The sequence below is a fragment of the Monopterus albus genome, unplaced genomic scaffold (genome assembly GCF_001952655.1).
Source record: "Monopterus albus unplaced genomic scaffold, M_albus_1.0 scaffold129.1, whole genome shotgun sequence".
Taxonomy (NCBI): domain Eukaryota; kingdom Metazoa; phylum Chordata; class Actinopteri; order Synbranchiformes; family Synbranchidae; genus Monopterus; species Monopterus albus.
In genome coordinates, this window is record NW_018128009.1 from 1,010,101 (window position 1) to 1,028,392 (window position 18,292).

Sequence of the window (18,292 nt, forward strand, 5' to 3'; positions counted from 1 at the left end):
GGTCACATTTTGTAGGTGATGGTTTGACAATAGCTTTGTTAAAAATGTCATTTATTTGATGGACAATGATCTGTTATTGCTCTTAAAGAGTTTTCATGAAGTGGTTAAAAGTAATGTGTTAGCATCAAGATGTAGCTTCTGTGTGTGTGTGTGTGTGTGTGTGTGTGTGTGTGTAACCACAGAGGGAGTTCAGCTGCCCAGTGACCATCTTGTAACACTGACTTTTGGCTGAATGAGAAGCCTGTTGCCGTGGATACCTCTCTCTTTCTAGCCTCTTTTCTCCCCTTTCTTAACTCTCTCGCTCCCTCTCTCTTCCGTCACCTCCTCTCCACCCTCCTCCTGTTTGTTGTGTGTCTGAGGGAATGTGGGGTGTGGCGAGCGGCTGCTGCTGAGAGCTCTCGTCTCACTGGGGCTAAATTGATGGCAATTATTGTAGCCGACTAAATCAAAAGATAAGCTTCACTTCTGAAAAGAGAAGAAGAAATGTGAAGACACTTTCTCATCTTGAGGCAGATATTATGACATTAAGCCATTTTTCGCTGATTGTTCTCTTGCTCATCAGCTACTGGTTGCTGATGGCTGGTATGGTTTTGTGTTTCCAAAGCCTCTTGACAATTAACTTGCAACCACTGATTCAACACATGACACAGCTGAGGTTTAAGTCAGAGCCCCTGTGGGCTGGTGGGAGTAAGATTGTATTTGCTCTGTTTATTTAGCTTGGCGTTGTTCATATGTCCCTGAGCAACCCTGCTGGGTAGAGCTGCCAGCACAGCATTGATCTGTCCAGCGTCAGTCTTATTTGGTCTCACTGCCTCCTCCTCACCCAACCTGTTTCACCAGCTTCTGACTCTCTCTAGAACATCATCCTCTCTTCCTCTCGTCACTCTTCATCCTTATTATCACTCTGACTCGTGTCATTCTTTCATGTTATCTCTTTCTCCAGCTTTCCTTCCGCTCTCCTTCCCTGTGCCCTCTCTGCAGACATTAGCTTCCTTCCTTCCTACCTCTTCTGCACATAACCAGGAGAGAGGGGACTGCCCACGCAGAGCGTTAGACAGCTCAGCCCCAGAGTCACAGGAGTTGAACCGGCAACCAATACAGGTCCCATAGGACAGGCTTTAAAGCTTGTAGTGAGAGTGACCCTGTTTATAGGATCGCATTTTCAGCCCACCCACTCATCCCTCCTTGATAAACCTTCTGTTGGCCCAGTGTGTGAATGTTTGTTGCAGCTGACCTCAGATAAGGTTCAGCCTGTGTCTGGTTGTGTCTACAGCCCCAGGGCTTCTAACATGTCAGGTTAATTCTGTTTCATACAGAAGAATTAAGGTTATCCCATCCCTCTCTGCGTATGTGACAGTATAATAGCAGTGCTGCTGAACTTGATTTATTACAGTTAACTAAATTATTATTTCCAGTCCTGAACTGTATCTGAATATTTTTCTGCCTATAAGAATCAGTGCACTCTGTGCCATATAGATGTCACAGTATGATTTTGTATGTGTGCATGTGTGATTTATTGTGGATAGACCACACTTGTGATTTGACTGTGACCTACAAACATCTTTGGAGCTTTCTTTGCTTCTATTTTCCTTTCTGTGAAAAATCCATTTCACCTATGCAATGAAGCATATTCAAAGCTCTTTACACTATTTCCCATTCACCTATTTGTGCACACAAGCGTTCACACAATCACGGCACAGCCAACAGGAGCAACTTGGGGTTCAGTATTTTCCCCGGGGGCACTTCAACATGTGGGCTGGAGAAGCCAGGATTTAAACCACCAGCCCTCTGGCTGGGAGACAGTCCTGCTTTACCTCCTGAGCCACAGCTGCATTTTAAGAGTGGTGCTGGCATTATACGTTGTACTTTTTGTGTCTTATTGTCAGCAATCCCATGAAAAAAACCAACACTATCAATGAATTGCTCCTCATATAACTTATTCCTCTGTACCATAAAGCTGCACATAGCTTCCAAGAACTAAGCACCTCAGTGAGTCATGTTGCTTCAATGGGCAATTTATTCCTTCATTACTGTGTACTGTACATGGTCACTGAGGTTTATACTGAGTTGATACCACATACACCATCCTACTGTTGGAATTACCCTTCACTGGACCAATTCTGCAGCTTAAATTTGTCCCTGCAGTAATAGATGCGCTATTTACAGCCTTTTTGAGTAATAGTACTGTGTGTTCAGTGGGAACAAATAGGCTCAGGGCAGAGAGCCTCAGAGTGCTGACGGACTGACTGAGGTATGTAATTTACAAACTACACCAGGCAGTCAACATGAGGCCAGTTAAAAGTGTGATAAGTTCCTTAACTTAATCCTTCCACTCCATTCGAGTACATGATCCTCGCCACCATCATTGCCAACTGTATCGTCTTGGCTCTGGAGCAGCATCTTCCTGGAGAGGACAAAACACCCATGTCCAAGAGACTGGTGAGATACTCACACATGAAAACACCTGTACACACAATTCAGACACTTACAATCCTCTGTCAAGTTGATACAACTAGAAAAAAAGTAAAATCTTCCTCTGATGGAGCCTTCAGACTTGACACATGAACAGTGCTTCCTTGTCAGTTGAGTGTGAGCTAATAATCATTGATTACCTTGCTGCACTCTTGCTGTGCTCTAACAGGAGAAGACAGAGCCGTACTTCATTGGGATGTTCTGTTTTGAGGCTGGGATAAAGATCATCGCCCTGGGCTTTGTATTTCATAAAGGCTCCTATCTCAGAAACGGCTGGAATGTTATGGACTTCATTGTGGTCCTCAGTGGGTGAGTTGAACAATGTTTGTGTGTGTGTATGTATATTTAGATGCAGATCTGTGAGACAATTTTTTTTCCTTATCTTAATTCTTTACATTATTTATGTGTAGCTAGCAGTTATTTCTAGCTTTGGTTTGGTTAGACAAAAAGCCTGCTTCCTTGTTGCTTGTTGGTCTGTAACACATACACACTGGAAAGTATGTGTGTCCTTTATTTTTTAATTTACACTGCTACTGTATATCATAAGTGAACAAGGACCAGTAAGCAAAAGTGTTAAATGGATTTGGTAACCTCTATCAGATTATCCTCATAGTAATGTATGTACTAAATGTCTCAGTATTCTATTAAGTGAGTTTCTTTCACCTCACCTTGACACTCTGATCATTTCAAGGTCGGTTTTGTTTGGCATGAGTTCCCCTTTTCCAGGAGGCCTTTTCTTGTAGTTGGTTCTCACTCCTATCACAACAAGTCAAAGTTGGAAAGTAAATATAGTGCACCTAGTAACAAATAGGTAGGAGTTTAGCTTTAACTTTAACCTGTTGCTAGCTGAACAACATGTTAGGTCAACCTGAACACAGAAGCTGTTGTGGACTGAGCTACAGTGATGCCACAAGCATTTAAGGGCCGTTGTGAGATGCAGTTTGTACACAGTCACCTCAATCTCTGTACTTACAATGCATTAATTATTGTTAAAATCCCAGGGGTGTTTAGTTTATCAGCTGTGTGCTCTGTGGGGGAAAGGTGTTACATTAAAAGCCATTTTGCAACAGTTACCATCTCAGGAGAGGTGCACGCCTGGTTGTGTTTATGGTTTCAAAGGAGGAGCTTGATGGAACAGCAGGTTAATCTCGACTCCTCTCTCACATGCATGCACACACATACTGTACAGTCACACACAATAATGAAATATTAATCAGTTCACAGCGCAGAGGTACAAAAGGTGGCCGACAATTCTACATGATTCTGGCTGTTAAATAATTGATGAGCTGAGCTCTGCTTCTTAACAATATTCCACTCACTGTTGGAGAGAGGAAGGGTGGAGGAGAAAGGAGGAAGAGAGATGAGTATGGGGGAGGGATGGCATAAAGAGAGGTGCTGTGGAAGGTGATAGAGAAAGGTATATGGTCAGAGAGCATCATGCCTCCCTAGCCTGTTGATCAAGTAGTGTTTGACCCTGGTAAGGACATTCAACCCAACAGCAAGTTACTATACAACCAAAATTAGAAGCTTAATTAAAACACAGTGAGACAGACATATGTTGTTGGATCGTTCTGATCTCACTTGTCTGAATGTCGACAGAGAGGAAGAGGCCACAGAGGGTGGAGGTTCTCCCAAGGGTGAAAGATGCTCTAATCAGACTTTACCTTTCAGTGAGCTCTAGGTACAGAACAGGCAGCTCTTACTGATGTGTTGGTTTCCTCCAGTACAGTGGTCGGTGTGTGCTGAGACTGAAGTCATTTAGTCAACACAATCTGTACTGAACCATTATTTGGCTGTAACACACACACAATTAACAGAACATAACAAAGACATTTTTCTTTGGGTTCTGTGGGTTGAATGTGAGCTACTGATTATAACAAAAGGAGGAGACATGCTTGATCTGGACAAAATAGGCTTCCAGGTTTCATGTTATTAATATTCAGCATGATGAAGTGAGCTGCAGATAGATCCCTTGCTAAATTATCATGCTGGCCACAGCAAAGATAAATTAATGAGAATATTCTCACTGTGTGTCGCGCTCTCTCTCTGTCTCTCTCTCTCTCTCCCCCCTCTCTATCATGCACACACACACACACACTAACATCACTCGAGATTTAAAACCTTCTTATATATTTGCTGATAATATTAGATGAGTCACCAGTGCCATCTTTGAGTTAGGAATTGGGAGGACTCTGCAGTCAGTTAGGGTCACAGACTGTGTTACAAATACACTACAGACTCACACGCCCCTGAAATGGCTCACACACAGTATGAGCAAAAACTGAACATCATAAGCTTTAAGCTACAGCACATATACATGTAAGCAAAATTAAGCAATGAATATATGTTTTTATCTTGAGTTGCATTATTATTCTTAACTTTCATATACTCCTACTTCCCACTATTTTATTCTATTTATTTATTCATTTGTTGTATTTGTCTTTTGAAAGTTTTTGGGGAAAAAGCTATCAAAATACATTTGGATTAGAATGAAAATATTATATCTTATTTGTGACACTGAGAAATGCAGTTGCATGACAATATAACCTACAATAAATAAAGAGCAAACATACATAAAGAAGGAATATCAGTAAGAGAAGCTGCCGAGCAACTTCAGCTAAATGATCTGTATGTACCAGTGTACTTCACCGCCTGATCCCAACATCATTTTTGAACCAGTCAATTAAAATGCCTGGTGTGTTAGTACTGTACATGGCAAAATGTATTTTGAATTCTCTATGAATCCCAGTGAGGTTGTAAACATCATGATAATACAGAAAATAAAAAGTTTGGGGCTCATGCAGGGTGACTAGTGCTCAAGTACCTGGTGGAACCACAGGCACTGACACTCACAGGTGCAGCTTGTCCCCTTTGAACTTGATGTGCACAAAGTAACCAAGCTGTTATTAGTTGTAATTAATAGTTGATAGTCAACAGGTGTTGACTCAGTTCACATGACTGTACTGTGCTGACACTGACTGAAGGTTCACAGCTGGACTCCCACAGGCAGGAACCTTAAATTAGCTCTATTATAGAAAATTTTGCCTGTGGAGGTAAAACACACGGCTGTTAGCTCAGACTGTGAGCGTTTCCTCAGTGGATACCCCTGACTCAGTCAACAGTATGTGTGAACATATAATTATGGAAGCATTTGCTAACCGTGTCAATGCTGGAGGCCATGATTACCTCAGCAAGCTGCCTTGGTGTTTCGAGATGGCCTGTGTTACACAGAGAGAGTGAGTGGGAGGGGAGGTATGAAAAACCAGATGGCACTTGTTTCCTTAAAGGCTGTTATTGTGTGACTGAGGATTGTTGCAACTGGAATTTGAATAGAGGGGCTATGGGTTTCCTCAGGGCATGCTGAAATAACAAGCTGTAACCAGGAAGATATAACAGGCAAGGAAGAATGGAAAGAGCAGAGAGACATAAAGAGAAAGTGTGCAGAGATAGAGCTGGAGGAAATAAGAAGGATGCCTCTATGCGTAATTGTATGTACTAATTGGCACCTTGGCAGTCTCATTCGCTGGCAAGCCCTCCATTAGACTGGCAACAGTTGGCAGAGGGTGACACCCACCAAGGGTTTGTGTCACCGCTATATGCCAGACACTCAGGGGGGATTGGAGAGGTGGAGTTAGGCCAGAGGGAGCTCATGAAAAGATAAGAATGGAGAAAAGAGCAGTTTCACCTTTGCACATGTAGTGCAGGGTCATTTTAGGGATGCACTGTTCTGATATATCTGTTGTTAAAATGGTTCAACCTCTTGGTACTTTAGAAATGAAAACTTATTGTGTTCTTGTCTGAATGCTTGAAATATGAACTAAAAATCTGAAAAACAAGTACCAACTGGTGGTTTAAGTCTCCTTCAGAGAGGCTTGTAAAAGATAAAAGATGAGGGAAACAGAGAAGAGAGAACTGGCTGTTGTGAGGAATGAATGTTCAGGTTTAGATTTTAGAGATAAAATAAGATGTATCTCCAGGGCTTAGAATTTTTGAGATATGTTTGTCATGACATCAGAAAAGTTAAGCTTGATTTGTATCAAAGTGCATTCGTGACATGCAAGTTTTAAAAAGGTCTCAAGAGGTAGTTGTCTTCTCATTGCGCTGCTCTTTCACTGCTAAACAGTCCTGATGTAAATGTCCATTTCAGTTACAGACACCTTGATTTAAAAAGCTTCCTTTTTAAGCATTTTATTAGATAGTCTGCAGTATAGTAAAGACAGGAAATGAAAGCGGAGAGCAAAATGGGAGATAACGTGTAACAAAGGTCAGACTGGGAATGTTACATTTACATGGCTGGCATCTCACTCCACCAGGATGTTCCAAATGTCAAATTTCTTTTCATTTTGGTTCATACCTAGTCATGAGGCTAAAATATGAGTGGTAGAGTTGTCTCAGGCCCCCGGTGTTAATAAACAGAGAGAATGTGTCTCCTTTGGTCTGTAGACAGATACTGTATATGCAGCACCCATCAGTTCTTATTCTTCACTAGGTGTCAAAACTGTATTATTTTTATTCTGTTAACTATTTGTGTCCAGGAGAGAGAACAAACGTGAGCTTCATATCGATCACACCACCCTTTATCTTTACTGTACCACCAAGACAAATTAAGAATATTTTGAGTTTCTTAGCCTTTATATATTTACATTTTCCTTTAGATTTTTTTTAACCTAATCCTCTCTTCACCCGAGCCCCTTCCCTCCTCTTCTTTCTTCCCCCCTTCTTTCTTTTCATTTCCATTTTTCCATCTGTCACACACACTCACGTACAGAAGCAGAGACAGACCTGTTCTTTCCAGTTTTATTTTCCATCTGTTGACTGATCGACTGATGAGTTCAGACACAGCAGGGGTGGATGTGTCCCCCTGAGCTGTTACTGTGGCGACTGAGGACCCCGCCTCAGGTCAGGCTGTCATTGGCTCCTGTCCTGCTGCTTCTCTGCTCAGTGTCTCTACAATTAGACCATAGTGGGTTTTTTTCTTATAGCTTGATGGGAGAATGTGCTTATACGCCTGCTCTTTGTGTTTATGTGCATGTATGACAGAAAAAGGAACAGACAGAGTGTTGGCAACACTTTTCTTTCACTTTTCAACAAGCCTTAAATCAAACAAAGGGAAACGTGATTGCAGTGAAGTATGTGTGTGTGTGTGTGTGTGTGTGTGTGTGTGATTAATGGCATTCAAAAGACATCCTCCTGGTAAAAGTGATGTTTTAGCTGAGATCCTGAATTAAGTCAGTGAATAATGATGATGGTGTGGAGGAAATTGACAGTCTAACAAGCCCACTCTCTGTCTCTGTATAATCTCCACCCTCTCTCTCCTTCCAGCCATTATACTGTGTATGGGCTTAGTGGGAGATGAAACAAAGATTATGCTGAGGGCTTTTATGCGGGCTGTTATCTGACCAGAGAAAATGAGGTGCTACACTGAGATGAAGTCTGTCTTGATGTTAGCTGGAACTCTAGCCAAATTCAGTTCATTTCAGTTCTCAGTAAAAGTTACCAGAACCGAAAGAGAGTTAAGGTGAAATTCACTAATTTAATTTATACATGCTGTAGATCAATTTCCAGTCTGACATTTGTTCCTGAGCAGGCTCTGGTGAAAGACCCGAGTGACACAAGGAGAATGTAGGTGCAGCAAATGATGCACTGATCACAAGTGTTACAGAGGACATACTGTACACACCAGTGGATTTAGTACAACTTACTTATATTATGTGTGTCAGTGGGATTTCTAGAGATGTTAAACCATAAATCAGTGACAGACAAACAGCAAACTGTGAGCCAAATGTGGCAGGTCAAATAAAAAATGTGTCCCCTGACAAAACACCAAGTCTTGATGCAGTAATGTAACATATTTGGAAGTGCAAGAGCAAAATGCCAAGCAACCAGCAGAGACTCCAAGAAAGGGAGACACTATATTTGCTTAAAATGGCACTGAACAACTGCTGAGACTGAATGAAGTCCTAAGGCTGAATGGTGAAGTACACAGACAGTATGTGCCTTTAGAGACCTTGGTCTGTCAAAAACCCCCTTTGAGTTCTGCAGGAGTCTGGCACCAGTTAAAATTACATCATCAGTGGACATTCCCAACAAGCAACCATAGATTAGTATCAGCAAAATAACAATTACCAAATCTTTTCCAAATATTTTATAATGAAATTTGGGTAAATATATATAAAATGATGCACAAGACATCTAGAATATTTTAATTTGATGTAAAGGTGTAGCCATAAAAATAATATTAATATGCAACACTGTGATCAACATCATCACTGGTTTTGTAGGCTGTGTGTGAACCTTTGTGACATAGAAAGAACTGGTATATCAGTGACTCATTTCTGCACTGTGTGAAGTTAACATCTCACTCACACTGTCTAACTTTCAGCAGATGGCTAATTAATCATTTACTAAAATTAATTGCTCATTATGGCCAAAGAGCAAACATTTAGCTAACTGACACGTAAACCAATATGCAGATGGAAATGGAACTGATGACGGATTCATATACTGTACTGTAAAGTCGTGACAGGAGCAGTAACATTTGATCTTGCATAACAACTTGAATATCTTGTGTGCAAATGTTGGGGGTCCTGTGTGTGTGTGTGCGTGTGTGTGTGTGTGTGTGTGTGTGTGTGTGTGTGTGTGTGTGCGTGAGAAAAGGACAGTTGAGGGGGGAGTAAAAAATGAGAAAGCATATTGTGGGTGGCAGAGAGGATTGTATCAACTAAACCGACCAGAGCAGCACTGTAAGAGTTGCCCCACACAGTTCCTTATTCTGTCAAGACATTGGGCTGTACACACACCACCCACTGTACTATGGGCCACTAAAGCAGTTATTGTCAAGTCTAATCTTTAAATTGACCAGAATAGACCTTATAATGTTGTTATAAGAATACTAACAGCTCCATTTCACCTAAGCTACATTCAGACCACATGCTGAAGTGACTTTTCATGGACATGTGAACAAACCAAATAGGATTTTTTTCAAATTAGATCTGGACCACTTCCATATGGGGTCTTAGATCCTGATTCATATTTAATATTTGATCATGTGACCACTGCCAGAATAGCCATATCAACATTTAAGTGTTTGTCTTGTCTGCTGTCTGCCCTCATCATTCAGTGTTTGGTAAAACTAAACACAGAGGAGATCGACAACGGTGCCAAGAGTCAGTGGGAAAGTGAGGACGTTTCACATTTATGGAGAAGCTTCTGTTCAAGCCAAACTTGAAAGAACATACAGTATCATGAGCTGCTTTTGAGGAAATGGTGCAATTTGACCATCACACAAATGACATTGTTGTTTGTGTATTAATTCTATTCACATTTCAGTTAAATGTGCTCATGCGTGGGCAGTTGAGGAGCTTAGCAGTGTTTAAATTGGACCTGGATGCATGTCACTTACAACTGGACAATATGCCCCACTGGGGCACTTAAAGGGGTCTTATATGGCAGCATAAGTCAAAACACCTATGTGGGTCACTACATGTAATATGTTATAATCCCTATCATATAGTATGTCCATATACTGTACTCTATATACTAGCTATGCTACAACATTTTTGTGACTTGAAATCTATTACTATTTCAGCACATTCATTGATTTAACTCGATCCATTTTATAATCTTAAAATCTGTAAGAGGCTAAAAAGTATATGCTATGTCACCAGATAAAAGCAAAGATTAGAGTATTAAAATAAATAAATAAATAAATCTCTTGGTGCTTCAGTAGTGGATGATACCTTATGATATACTAAGATTACCTTGCAACCCCTGAACTGAGAGCCAGTGGTGTGAATAAAACATGCTGTACAATTAATATTACAATAGTCAGGTGCTTTCATATGATATTAGTTAGCAGCTTGACAGCATCACCCCACGACAGTTGTCACGACAAATTTGTCACACAGCGGGGAGCTAACATTTCTGCAGTGCATGTCATTGTTACTCACTTATCACACGTGACAACTCTGACCAGGGCATCAGCTCAGTTCACTACAGTGTGTTTCTCACATAACACCTGCAGATACATGCAGGGTGATCAGAGGTGTTTTTCTGTGTGACAGCTCCTGGTAAATAAAAGTGGCTTTCTTAACTTGAAGATACACCAGGCACCAGTCAGATGTGTGTTGTCGCTGATATCGGCTATAGCATTCCTAAAGGGACCAGTCCAGTCTTTGTGATCCTCAAGACAGTGCCCTAACTTTAACAAACTTTCTTGTCTGAATACATTTTATTTGTTTGTTTTCGACTCCGAGTTTAAAGACAGAGACAGACTTAAACAATGTTTTGCCATCTTAGGGCTAAAATCTGTCATTTTAAGTCTTTTACATTTTAAGGCTGGAGGTAGACTGGTGTTAATACAACACGAGTGATTACATTTAAAAACAACAACCTGATAAATGAATAGTCCTGCAGAAGGAGGAAACCAACTGTTTGTCAAATTGTTCATTTGTGCCAAATTAGCCATGTGTTTGTTTGTTTTTTCCTCTCGGCTGATTGAAATCTGCCAGTTTCTGTTGCCAGACTTCACCTTCCTCATGCCTGTCACACAGGAGATGCCAATAATCAGACAACAGTAGTCTACAGCGTAGCTTTCACAGTGAAGACCGCAAAGCACTGTGATGGGAAAAGTGATTTTTTTTTTTTTTTGGCCAACATTTACTTTCAGCACATACACTGGGAAATGATTTTTATCTTTACCTTACTAAAATTCCAGTTTTGTGTTTAAAGTTTTATATGTCCTACATCATTACTGTGGACTGATTTAAGATCCCAGTGAAAATTTAGGTAGAACCAAGGGGTAACATTAGCAAGCAAACATTTTTATTTACTCTTTTGTCTGAGACCCAGCGCCGTCACCTCACAGCAAGAAGGCTCGGGGTTTGAGCCCAGGCTGACCCCGGGCCTTTCTGTGTGGAGTTTGCATGTTCTCCCTGTGCCTGCGTGGGTTCTCTCTGGGTACTCTGGCTTTCTCCCACAGTCCCAAGACATGCAGCTTAAGTTGATTAGTGACTCTAAATTGCCCGTAGGAGTGAGTGTGTGTAGCTGTTTGTCTCTGTGATAGACTGGCGACCTGTCCAGGGTGTACCCCGCCTCTTGTCCAATGTCAGCTGGGATAGGCTCCAGTTTCCTCATGACCCTTTTCAGAAATAAGCAGTGTAGATAATGGATGAATGTCTGAAACCCACAAAGAAAGTGTTTGCAGGGGAGAGGGGAAACAAGCAGAGAGTCTGGTGTGTCGTGTTGCAGATAAGCAGCCAGACCAGGCTAGGTACACCTGAGCCCAAGGACCAAAAATATTCAGCAAACCAGAAGCTCACACTTGAATTTTCATAATAATATAGTGTGATGTAGTGTAAAATATTATTTGTCTTTTGCTTCATTTGTATGTATTTTACATTTCTTTGTGTGTAATTTTCACACGTCACAGAAATTTTGGGAAGATTTATGGATAATCTACACAACACATGGCACATTTCTATTTAGTTTAAATGTGCGCAGCGCTGCAGATATTCATGTCCCCTTTAAAGGAAAGAGAACAGCAGAGAAATTGAAATACATTTTTGATGAAGGTACCTGAAACTAGTGCATATTCCACTGGAAAACCTATATATAAAGAACTTTTTGCATCCAGCCAGTCAAAACAGTTTATATCTTAAAAAGCAGTAAACATGGTCCATGTACAGTAACTGTACAGTAGATCTTCCATCCCCTAGTCTCCATAACAACTAAAAATCAACCAGGACTGACTGATGGTCTGAAGAAAGATGGAGAGATGGAGGAAGTGGTGGATGATATGACAGGAGGCAGTGGAGGGAGTGACTGGAGGAAAAGATGAGAGGAAACAGGAAGAAGCAGGGTGTTGTGAACTGATGGGGATGAGGTGGAAAAGTGAAGATGGGTAAGAAATTCAAAGGGGAATACTTAGAGGTGTGAAACTCACAACGATAATTCTATTTCTGTACTTGTGTGGATGATGGTGAGTTATTTTATTTCTCTTTTTTTTCTTATTTTAATCAAATCACATGACTCTTCCAACACTGTAGACAGGACTAATTCTCATCACTCTATCACAGAAATGTAATTGGGCTTGTGCTGCTAACTGTATGAAGATCAAGTCATCGTTGAGCAAATTGCTGCACATAGGTACAGTTATTTGATTTTTAAGTGTCACCAATCATGTTTTCAGAGCTCCACCTCTTTTCTGCAGCAGCTATAGTATCGTTTACCTTAGCATTTCTTCTTTTATGTGTTGCTACCTTTATCTTTGAATTCTCTTCATGATCAAAGTGAATGTAATAAATGTAATTATTTAAAAATCACTGGTTTCTGCTGGCCAGTAGAGCTTTCACACTCCCTGTAAGGTGCAGCTATAGAGTTGTAGCAAGGTAAATCTTATAAATCTCTTAGTCTAGATATAATATGCGGTGCCCTTCTCTCTTTACTGTTTTTACCTGACTTCTCCATCCATCTGTCTTTCACTCAGTAGGCATCCAGGAACATATGAGGAAGTAGTCAAAAAGAGAAGGAGGACAGGCTAATGAGGAAAGATCACCAGACACTGCTTTTCCTTTCCTCATCAGTCTGAGGCTACAAAGGTGTATTTACAGGGTGGGGGGAACTGAAGCAAAAATAGAACTCTTGAAGGACTTTGGCTTTATGTAGCAAGATAAAAGGCCGTGTTTGAGAAATGCGAATGTCCACGCATGTGTTTGCCAGTGAGCTTCAGTATCTCTCAAGCCTAAAGGTGTCCTGCCTTCCCTTGATGGAGCTGCTTTCTTTGTTCGGCTCCTAAATAGCAGTTGTCACAGACATCCTCCCACACAGGGAAACAGCCACAAGTCCCCAAAACATTTATGTTGTTTTCTCTGTTTTTCTGCCTGTTAGAGACCCTCACATCCTCACACTCCATATTTAAACACCACAGCCGGCCTCTGACACTACTCCACACAGCATAAAACACTCATGCATCTGCAAGACACCGACAGTTCTGCTTGGTTTCTGTGTTTGTTCTGTTACTGTGGGCTTACATATGAACATCTTTAATGTTCATACGTGTGCAGGATCCTGGCTGCAGCAGGGGCACACATGAACATCTCCGTGGACCTGAGGACTCTGAGGGCGGTCCGAGTACTTCGACCCCTCAAACTGGTCTCAGGCATTCCCAGTGAGTAAGACAAATACCATATCAATAGCTTTCTATGGAAGTAGTGGCCATAGTTTGATCTTTCTTTTCAGCCAAGTTACAAAAGGTTTACTGTATGTTCTCACTTAGTAGCCCAGCTGTTGCTCCAACCTGACTCCACATAAAACACTTTAAGCAGTTTTCATCAGGACAGTTTTTTCAGTAGAAATTATCCACTGTTTTTAAAACCAAAACTATCTGCATATGCTGTATATGTGTGCTTGTGTATTCCAGGTCACTGTGGTCACTGGGATGTTGTATTTACCTACTTAACCCTCAACATAAGCCTTGTAACTAATGATTATTTTCATTATCACTTAATCTGCATATTATTTTTTGATTAACCAGATTATTGTTTAGTTTATAAGAGATGGAAAAGTGCCCTCACATCTTTTCAGAGCCAGAATGACTTATTGTGTTTGACCAGCAATCTAAGCATGTTTGATTTGTTGTCTGAGATAGCATCCATCTGAGAAGCTGCATCCTGGAAGTTGGAATTTCTGGCATTTTTTCTGTAAATCTACAAATTGCTTGATTAGGTTGATTGCTCAAGGTCTATGTAGACATTAAAGTTACTCACTGTTTTTCATATTTATTACCTGATTATTTCACAGATTTGTACAAGGCGTGTTTTTACATGAATTTTGCTGGTCACTGTGTCCTCTACCTCCAGGTCTGCAGATAGTCCTGAAGTCTATAATGAAGGCCATGGTCCCTCTCCTGCAGATCGGCCTGCTTCTATTTTTTGCAATCCTCATGTTTGCCATCATCGGCCTGGAGTTTTACAGTGGCAAACTGCACTACACTTGCACACCGCAGCCGGGAATACTTGGTACAGAAACAGCCTGTGTATATCTCTATATGACATGGGTATATGCACGATTACACACAGCACCTACAATCGTGCAGTATATGCATATTGGTTATTATATTTAGAGATGTATGTCTGTGCATAGCTGCACATATTTAATTTCATATACACACACATTCCAACCCTGTCTTCCACACAGACAGCAGGGTGAAGAGATGTGTTAATTAAACACACATGGATGCAATGAATCAGAGCTTTATGTGTGATGGTAGCCAATAGTGACATCCTGCTATTACTGTTATTCAGATATTTTATTCAGCTTAAGCCAACAACTAATTTGAATTACATTATAAAACAGGAACATCTCTGCCACATACTGATGGCATGGGTGGAACAAAGGGAGAAATTTGTAAAAAGAACCTGAAACGGTTGTGAATAATGCATAAATGAGAGCAAATAAGAGTCTCATTTTATTTAAACACTATTTTTTGATGACAAACAGAGCCACAGAACATAAAAGCAAAGAGTCAGGACTGAGCTCCATCTGTTGCTGGTTTCTGCGTGCTGTGTGTCTTATGTGTGGTGTCATGTATATGGAGCTCTTTTGATAGTACTTTCATTGACATACTCACAAATGTGCATACACATGTGTGTACCATGCTGCACCTGGAGACTAGATCAAACCAAACCGGCAGCCTTGTCCTGTATAATTAAAACCAACAATGCAGTGTGCTACAATAGTTCATTGTACATTCACAACTGTCATTAACCTCCCAGCTGTTATCGTCACATTGAGGCTGAATGAGCGGATAGCACGGAGAGTATTTTCTGTCAGATGATGGTCATGTTACTGTTCAAACACTCTGCTCTTCCATTATTTACAGAAGTATATGGGGTTTTTTTTCAGGCTTTATTTAAATCCTACTGTACAAGTGACATGGCTTTATTGAAAATTTTGCCAAAAACACATTTTCCAGGGTTAGAATTCACTATAACAGCTGAAATGTAGAGCAAAAAGGATGAGTATCAATGCTCAGATTGGTTATGCCTTTTCTACATGAGCTTAAAGATCATGCTCTCAGACTCTACTAGCTTACAGTGATTACATAATGTAATAACGTTGCATGCAGTACATGAAAAAAGCAAGCATGTCTGTTGTTGGAAACTCTGATTTAATGTATCACATAAAATCAGATGTGTGATACATTAAATGCTAGTTTAATATTTTTATATATCAATGCTATATATCAATATATACAATATATGATATATGATACAATATATGATAATACATATCAATGCTATATTTCTACATTTTTCTCCATTTTTGCACTTTTCCATTCAGAAAATCTCAATTTTTGCACTTTTCCATTTAGAAAATGAGACCATGGACTCGTCAGAGTTTGAGTTCCCATGTGGTGTGCGCCAGTGTCCACCCAAATACGGTTGTACCGACACCTGGATTGGCCCTAACGATGGCATCACCCAGTTTGACAACATTCTGTTTGCTGTTCTCACTGTCTTCCAGTGCATCACCATGGAGGGATGGACCACTGTGCTCTACAATGTAAGACAGCCCACACAAACATACATGTACCACTCAGTATTTTTAGAATGCTGCAATTTATTGAGGCGTAGCAGTGTTTTGTTACAATCTGGGCTTCATTAACTCTAATGAACAGAAGCAGCTTTACCTCCAGCACACCGATGGCTGCTGAGTGAATGGCTGTGACCCCTATATCCTCTTGTATCTCAGACTTTCAGCTTGTTGCTGGAGAACAACCCAAACTGCAGACTGCTCTGTCAATTCCATTTTTTGCATTCTGTCAATTCTTTATTCTTCCTTGTTCATGTAATACTGTATATTGAATGGATTGTACAATATACTGTATATTGTAGGTGAATCAGAATCAGCCAATAAAGCTGATTTTGATTCTGATATTGTAGGTGGTGTATAGTTTTGTCACAACTGACAGAGCAGAAATGAATTGCTCCAATACTAAGGGTGAGAAATGCTGCTGCTCTGTCGGACTGACTGGGAGAACAGAGTGACAGGTTACTGAAAACTGGACATTTTTATGCTTGAAGTCTTTTAGTCCAATACCAGAAACGTAGAGGAAATGTTCTGAAATCCCCAAAACAGGAAAACAATGTATATCATGCTGCATCTCACAGAAATGTGTTCAAATCATCAGTGTTGAAACCAGTAATAATGTCATATTCTGCTGTAGAGTAACTGTCAAACAGGGACGAGAGGGTACACCATGCTTCACAAGCATCTGTGTCAGAGTGAAAGGATCAGGCAGACACACAGAAATTATATAGACAGAAAGGCTGGTGGTGGCACCATTTGCTAATTTGATATAGCTGTTGCCTGCCTGACCATCCAACAAATCAAGTCCAGTCACATTCAGAGCAGAATTATAAGATTATGTTTGAACAGGGCCTCAATACAAAATCCTGACACTATAAGAAGCAATCAGAATATTGCAAAAATATAGCATTTTGGAATTGTTGGATATGTTTAAATTTAAAATTCATATAGTGCAGTGTTGCCACTAGAAAAAACAGATATTTGTGCATTTTAAAACTAGAATTACCATCTTGTGTTTATGCCTCCACCAAACAGCTGCTGTTTACATGCATGTCTGTTATGTAATACTGTATATGTAGTGGAGACTTTGGGGGGGGGGGCAAAATAGAACTTATTGACCGAGTCAAGGCTCCATTCTGATTTCAAATTAAATTTTTTTATTTATTTATTTTGATGTTTCAGACCGTTATTGATTCTACTGAATAATTTCCAGTGAGAAACATGCAGCTTTGGCACATTGTCCTTGAGTCCAAGTGGAGATTTGAGCTAAATTTGTATAAATTCCCTCAGGGCGTTCCTGAGAATGGGACGAAGGGACAACCCAAAAACATGCCTCCAGCCATGGCTGACACCAGAGGCATGATTTGGCACTGGTATTACCTCAAATATGACAGGAGCTTTTCAAAATACTTTACAGCCACACATTTATGAGTGTTTCAGGCTCAGACAGTGATGCTCGAAGAAATACATTTGATGCTGCTCAGTCAAATTGGATCAGACACTTTTCTAGGCCAAAACATTCTCAAAGTGTATGTAAGAATGTAAGTTCTTTGTGTACTTTAGATGGTTTTTATCAGTAGAAAAGAAAGAAGAATAAGTAAGTAGACAGGCAGAACAATTTAGTTTTCTTAATGAAAGTACTGTTACTATTATTGTGGCTAAAATTGCAGTAGTTAGGCTTCAAAATACATAAAAATGAAATTATAATCACAGAATTAAAAGGATAGACACGTGACCTGCACGCCCTGTGCAACAGGCACCTGCTGTATAACACAAAGTATTGATTTCTCTTTTTTTTTTTTGTTGTAGTTTGTTTTGTGCTTTCACCTCAGATTATCCGAGTAAATCAGCACACACTCAAACACACAAGCTGCTGTGCTGGAGTGTATTTGCAGTCAGCTGCCTGCACTTTCAGGTTTTATTAAGATGGATGAAGGTGGATGATTTCCCAGAATGACTGTATTAGGTTGTATAAAGTGATGCCGAATGAGCTTTACTGATGAACAAGGAGGGACGACATGCTGCTCCTGTGTTGCTGAAGTAGGACTGCTGACTGTACAGATGTACTGTATTAATGTTTGCTGTTTTACACAGGAGTACACACCCACGGTATATGCACACAATGTAGTAAAGGGACACCTTTCTGTGGATGTAAATTTGTTTTCAGTAAATGTGCACATAAAAAAAAGATCACATGTACTTCCTGAAGTCTGCGTGGTTTACAGTAGGG

At 40.4% G+C, this 18,292-nt stretch overlaps 1 protein-coding gene across 1 annotated transcript in view; it reads left to right on the forward strand.

Annotated features, from left to right (window-relative positions):
- Window positions 1-18,292, forward strand: part of cacna1ea (calcium channel, voltage-dependent, R type, alpha 1E subunit a) — an 89,213-nt gene that overhangs the window by 39,472 nt on the left and 31,449 nt on the right. Inside the window, exons 4-8 of the mRNA XM_020612995.1 lie at window positions 2,334-2,439; window positions 2,642-2,781; window positions 13,536-13,639; window positions 14,331-14,489; window positions 15,845-16,035. Coding sequence (XP_020468651.1) covers window positions 2,334-2,439; window positions 2,642-2,781; window positions 13,536-13,639; window positions 14,331-14,489; window positions 15,845-16,035 — 700 coding nt within the window. The remainder of the gene's footprint in view (window positions 1-2,333; window positions 2,440-2,641; window positions 2,782-13,535; window positions 13,640-14,330; window positions 14,490-15,844; window positions 16,036-18,292) is intronic.